Source organism: Tupaia chinensis, unplaced genomic scaffold (assembly GCF_000334495.1).
Source record: "Tupaia chinensis unplaced genomic scaffold, TupChi_1.0 Scaffold000374_1, whole genome shotgun sequence".
NCBI lineage: Eukaryota > Metazoa > Chordata > Mammalia > Scandentia > Tupaiidae > Tupaia > Tupaia belangeri.
The window spans coordinates 803,540-809,719 of NW_006159872.1; the positions used below are offsets into that span (position 1 = coordinate 803,540).

Sequence of the window (6,180 nt, forward strand, 5' to 3'; positions counted from 1 at the left end):
GGATTGTAGGAGCGCCAATGCCGGACTCAGGCCCCCTGCCCCTCCTCCAGGACATGAACAAGCTGAGCGGAGGCGGCGGGCGCAGGACTCGGGTGGAAGGGGGCCAGCTGGGGGGCGAGGAGTGGACCCGCCACGGGAGCTTTGTCAATAAGCCCACGCGGGGCTGGCTGCACCCCAACGACAAAGTCATGGGACCTGGGGTTTCCTACTTGGTTCGGGTGAGTGTTCGTCTTCCCTGCCATTCCTCCTGTCTCATGCTCACTCACTCACGCTTCGCTGGAATTCCTTTTTTCCTGCTCTTCCCCAACAACCCGCTGTTTCAGAGTCCTAGCTCTTACCCCTTCCTTGCCCCCCGCTGTGGTTCGGGAGCCCCTAACCTTCCAGCTCTGTCTGGGCCCCCTACCGTCCAGTCCTTTGACTCCCCACCCCCACCCTGCCCTGCCCGGCATGGCAGAGTGTTGGAATGAGTGACTTTTGAGTCTCCCCTCCAGTCTCCTCCCCCTTTCTAGAGATGTCACTCCATCCCACCCAGTGCCCGCCACTTCCCTCCAAATTCTCTTCCTAAAGCTTGGGGTCCTCCAGGCTTGCCCTTTCTGGCTCTGTTCCCCGTTCCCTTATCCCCTGTTGTCTTGCACGGGCAGAGGGGGGCAGAACTTCCTCGTCTCCACACCCCAAGGGAGAAGTCCTAGGGCCCTTTGTGGAGGGTTGGGAGGTGCTGAGCCGTGCCCCACCCCTCTCCACAGTACATGGGCTGCGTGGAGGTCCTGCAGTCCATGCGTGCCCTGGACTTCAACACCCGGACTCAGGTCACCAGGTGAGTGTGGGGTGTGGGTCGCGGGAGTCACAGGACTAGTGAGGCCATGGGGAAGGGGAGGAAAGGAACGGTCGCTCTGTAGTGGTTCTAGTGGTGGCTTATCTTGGGGGGCATGGGATCAGAGAAAGCTTGGGGAGCGAGTCCACCTCTGAATGAAGAGGCAGCTGGCCACGATCCTCCTTACCTATACAGTCTTGGGAGCTCTGGGGGAGATGGCAGAAGTGACTGGCAGGTGGAGCCCGTGCCGAAAACGAGGTGGCTGGAAGGTCGCCGCTGTCTTTGGAAAGGGAATGGGATATTTGGTAGCTGGACGGGGTGGGGCTATACCCATTGAGGCCCTAACCCAATCAGCCAGGAAGCGGCCTCTCAGTGTCATCAAATATTAAAGGCCCTTAATTCAATCCACCACGACAAAGAGCCTGCCTGGAGTGCCCCGGGAGTCTGGCCTGGCCCTCCCCTCCCCCAGCCCTGTGGCAGCCCCAGCCTGGTGGGAGGCAGGCTGTGGATCTGAGTACCCCTCTGTCCCCAGGGAGGCCATCAGTCTGGTGTGTGAAGCAGTGCCGGGTGCTAAGGGGGCCACAAGAAGGAGAAAGGTACCTGGGTCCTTTGGGGTAGGGGTGCTACTACCCCTGGCGGGGCAGGGTGAGGCAAGTGTGGGCTTGTGGGTAGGAGGCCAGAATGCAGGAGTGTGAACCCCTGGGGTTGGGGGGTCCTCTGCTTCTGAGAACTGTGGGCCTTTCCCCAGCCCTGCAGCCGCCCGCTCAGCTCCATCCTGGGGAGGAGTAACCTGAAATTTGCTGGAATGCCAATCACTCTCACCGTCTCCACCAGCAGCCTCAACCTCATGGCCGCAGACTGCAAACAGGTTGGCGGGGGTGGGCAGGGGTCCAGAAACACCAGTGGGAGGAGGGCTAAGCAGAGTCTAGGTATGAGGGCAGGAACTGGGAGGGAGAGCTTGAGAGCAGCAGAGCTGGGGGAAAGGGAGACTGAGGGGGGCGTGGGGGTGGGAGGCACCCCCATGGGGCCTGAGCCTGCCTGACACATGTCATCCCCTCCCTTCATCCCCTGTCCTGATTCTCAGATCATTGCCAACCACCACATGCAATCTATCTCATTTGCGTCCGGTGGGGATCCGGTGAGTCCGGCAGTAGAGCAAAGGAGGTGGGGGGAAGAGAAGGGGCTCAGGGCTGGGGAGATGCTGAGCGCAGAAGTGGGGGTGCTGGGACTGCGGGAATAGCTGTGAAGGACTGGGCTTGAGGGGTCAGGAGTAAGATGGGGCTGTAAAATGGAGCTGACTGGCCTCTTCTGTCTACCCAGGACACAGCCGAGTATGTCGCCTACGTTGCCAAAGACCCCGTGAATCAGAGAGGTGAGGCGTGGGAGGGAGCGCAGGGTGGGGCCGCTGTCCTGAGGCAGGTGAGCAGGACCTGGGGTCGCGTTCCCCTGCTCTTACTGAGTAGAGCTAAGTAGGGGCTCCTGGCTGGGAGGGTGAGGACCCCAGCCCTGGTCCCAGCTGCCTCTCAGCAGCCCCATCTGAGCTCACTGAAGCCTCCGCCATGCCCCTAGCCTGCCACATCCTGGAGTGTCCTGAAGGGCTCGCCCAGGACGTCATCAGCACCATTGGCCAGGCCTTCGAGTTGCGCTTCAAACAGTACCTCAGGAACCCCCCCAAGCTGGTCACCCCCCATGACAGGTGAGCTGGGAGAGCAGAGGGCGGAGGGGCGGGGGCAGCCCTGGGAAAGGAGGCCTGCTCCCCACACTTGAGCGCAGAGAGGTTCAGGGAAGGAAATAACCTGTGTGCCCTGCTTCCCACTTCCTGCTATTCTCTCATTTCCTGTGGCCCGTCATGACGGTCTTCGGAGGCCCTGCCCGCTGCAGGCCGGCTCTTCCCTTGGCTGGCCCTGGTGGAGTTGCATTCCGACCTCTAACTGGCATCCTTTTCTCTGGCTACATGGGCTTTTCTAGCCCAACTTTCTGGTTTCAGACCCAACCCTTTCTTGCCCATTTCTTCTTCCTTCATTCTCTAGAAGCCATCAACAATTTGGATTAGAGAGATATCTCTTTTTCTTGAGATCTCTACCTTTCCCACCTAAGGCTTGAGGGGCAAGCGGTGGGACTGGCTAGGGCTATGTATTTAGGAGAGGTGAAAGTTCTGGAAGATCACCTCTCCATGCTTCTCATCTCTCTTTGGAGACAGTGTAGCGATCAAGGGTATGAGCTTTGGGGTGGCAGGTGGCATGGTGGTTAAGGCACTGGACTCCCATGTAATCAACTTTAGTTTGAGTCCTAGACCGGGGGGCTTGCTTTCCCTTTCTCTGGTGAATTAAAATGTAATAATAATAATGATAGATAAAATTAGGAGCTGGCAGGTGGCGTGGTGGTTAAGGGCACTGGACTCCCACATGGCCAACTACGGTTCGAGTCCTGGACCTGAAAGCTTGCTTTCTCTCTATGCCTGTCCCTCTCTGGTCAAATTAAAATAAATAAAGTTAAATAAAATGATTTCTTAAAAATTAAATTATAAAAAAATAAAGGCATGAGCTTTAAAGTCAAACCCAAATTTAAAGTATGAACTTTACATATTTAAAATATAAAACTTACATATTTGATAAGTTTTAATTTTTATTTATTTTTTTTTTCCCGTGAGTTAGAGAGCTAGCCAGCACTCCTAACAGGGTCTTGGTGCCATGATCCCCCTCCAGCTTTAGCCAGCCCCAGATCATGGGCCTGCTCGGGCGCCTGGCATACTCAGAGAGGTGTCCCGATGTGACCCCGAAACCTTCCCATGTCATGTTTTACGTGGCCTCCTCAGACCCGCATTTACATCTCAGCTCTGTTACCTTTTAGCTCGGAGAACTTGGGCCAGTCTTTTCACCTCTGACCCTTATTTTCCTACCTCTAAAATTGGGGAAGGAGACGGTACCTACCTATGTTACAGGGTGCATGGAGGGCGAAATGATTATGCAAAACACCCAGCCTCGCACCCAGCCCATGGTGGATGCCCGGTACGTGGTGTTCTGTTCCCTGCCTCCGTCCTCTGCCTACCACACTCTTACACCCCACTTCGGTCTCTGTCCTTCCTCTCAGGATGGCTGGCTTTGATGGCTCAGCCTGGGATGAGGAGGAGGAAGAGCCACCTGACCACCAGTACTACAATGACTTTCCGGGGAAGGAACCCCCTCTTGGTGGGGTGGTAGACATGAGGCTTCGGGAAGGACCTGCTCCAGGGGCTGCTCGACCTGCTCCACCCAGTACCAAGCCCCCCAGCCACTTGGGAGCTACACTGGTGAGTCGCTTGGATGGAGGTGGGCTGGACCCAGGATGCGAGTGGGTGGTTAGGGCTCTAGCCTCACCTTATTTTTATCCCTGCAGCCTGTGGGGCAGCCCGTTGGGGCAGATTCGGAAGTCTGCAAACAGATGCCACCTCCACCTTGCCCAGGTATGAAGGGAGCTGAGTGGGCAGAGCCAGGGCCACACGAGTCGGGGCTGGGATTGCTGGAGAACGTCTCTTTCCTCAGCAGGCAGAGAGCTCTTTGACGACCCCTCCTATGTCAACGTCCAGAACCTAGACAAGGCCCGGCAAGCAGGGGGTGGGGCCGGGCCCCCCAACCCCGCCATCAATGGCAGCGCGCCCCGGGACCTCTTTGACATGAGTGAGTGCTCTCTCCTTCCTGAGCCCCACCTTCCTACTTGGTTCCTCATAGGAGCCTCGCTCCTCCTTCCTTCCTGGCCTCGCCTCCCAGAAGGTCTAGGGCCTGGGCATATGTTGTGCCAGCTGCCTCTCCTAGCTCCCTCTCTACACCCCCAGAGCCCTTCGAAGATGCCCTCCGGGTGCCTCCACCTCTGCAGTCGGTGTCCATGGCTGAGCAGCTCCGAGGGGAGCCCTGGTTCCATGGGAAACTGAGCCGGCGGGAGGCTGAGGCACTGCTGCAGCTCAACGGGGACTTCCTGGTGCGGGAGAGCACGACCACGCCTGGCCAGTACGTGCTCACTGGCTTGCAGAGTGGGCAGCCCAAGCACCTGCTCCTGGTGGACCCTGAGGGTGTGGTGAGTGTGCAGAGGTATGGGTGGAGGGAGGCAGAAAGGAAGACATGGGACCTGCCATGAGCCCTGTGCTGTCTCTCACTGTGTCCCTCTCCCCCTCTCCTCTCTGGCCAGTCTTTGAATCCCCAAACCTTAAGCCCATCAGAGTTAGAAGGTGCTTATTTCATCTGTGCCCCCTTGCCTTTTTTTAAAAAAAAAAAAAAAAATTATTTTATTTTATTTTAATTTGACCAGAGAGGGATAGAGCAAGAGAGAGAGAGAGAAGGGAGAAAGCAAGCTGCCGGGTCTGGGACTTGAACCACGGTCAACCACGTGGGAGTCTAGCACCATTAACCACCACACCACCTGCTGGCTCCAACTTTGTTTTAAATTTTGAGCAGAGAGGGACAGAGTTGGTGGTGAGGGCAGTTAGAAAGCAATCTACCAGGTCTGGGACTCAAACCACAGTTGGCCATGTGGGAGTCCAGTGCCCCCACCCACCACGCCACCTGCTGGCACCCCTTCCCATTTTTTGAGAGGTTTTTGCCTTATGGTGTGTGCGTTTGTCAGAGACAGACAAAATGAGAGGGAAAGTGAAAAATCACACCCTCCCCTCCTTGGGGGATACCCACACTGCAATCCCTTCTCCATTTTCCTCCTGGGCTCTTAGGCATGTACACACATGTGCCCAGTGGCATTTTCAAGCCACCTGGTTCAGGACTCTAACCATGGTTGGCTATGTGGGAGTCCAGCGATGTAACCACTATGTTATCTGCTGGTCCCATGTACCTGTTTTTTAACCTTGGAAAAGGTGTGATGCCTAATGTTAGGTGGGCAGAGGCTGGAGATCCCAAATTTCATCTTGTAAGAGGAGCCAGGAGCCTCTCTCCCTCCCCAGACTCAGACAGACTGGTGTTTTTGTTCTTATTTTGACCTATTCCAGTGCCCTTCCAAACTTTTGGGGCTTTTTCTACAGCGCCCTCAGCCTCCTTTCCACTTTTTTTTTAAGTTTTGCTATAGGATGCATGCAATTGCCAGAGACCAACATAGAGAGATCTCTAAAGAGAGCAGGGGACCAGCAGTTGGCGTAATGGCTATTTTGCTGGACTCCCATGTAGTCGACCATGGTTCAAGTCCTGGACCCAGTGGCTTACACTCATGCCAGGCACGTGTGTGTGTGTGCATGCCCAAGATCCTGAGAGGAGAATGGAGGAGAAGGGATTGTGGCGTGTCTATGCCCCCTGGGGGGGGTGATTTCTTGCTTTCTGTCTCTCTATCTCTCTGTGTCTTTCTGGCGGGTGCACACGCTCTATAGCAAAAACCTCTCCAAAAAAAAAAAAAAA

At 55.9% G+C, this 6,180-nt stretch overlaps 1 protein-coding gene across 3 annotated transcripts in view; it reads left to right on the forward strand.

Moving 5' to 3' along the window:
• The window catches only part of SHC1 (SHC adaptor protein 1), a 12,347-nt gene that overhangs the window by 3,835 nt on the left and 2,332 nt on the right, over positions 1-6,180 (forward strand). Inside the window, exons 2-12 of one of the 3 annotated variants that reach the window (XM_006153429.3) lie at positions 51-218; positions 744-814; positions 1,344-1,407; positions 1,560-1,679; positions 1,896-1,949; positions 2,132-2,183; positions 2,381-2,507; positions 3,902-4,100; positions 4,187-4,253; positions 4,333-4,467; positions 4,623-4,861. In XM_006153429.3, the coding sequence (XP_006153491.1) occupies positions 54-218; positions 744-814; positions 1,344-1,407; positions 1,560-1,679; positions 1,896-1,949; positions 2,132-2,183; positions 2,381-2,507; positions 3,902-4,100; positions 4,187-4,253; positions 4,333-4,467; positions 4,623-4,861 (1,293 nt within the window). In that variant the 5' untranslated portion in view covers positions 51-53. Of the gene's footprint in view, positions 1-15; positions 219-743; positions 815-1,343; positions 1,408-1,559; positions 1,680-1,895; positions 1,950-2,131; positions 2,184-2,380; positions 2,508-3,901; positions 4,101-4,186; positions 4,254-4,332; positions 4,468-4,622; positions 4,862-6,180 lie in introns of all 3 variants that reach the window. The other 2 variants (XM_006153428.3, XM_006153427.3) reach the window with 2 other exon arrangements.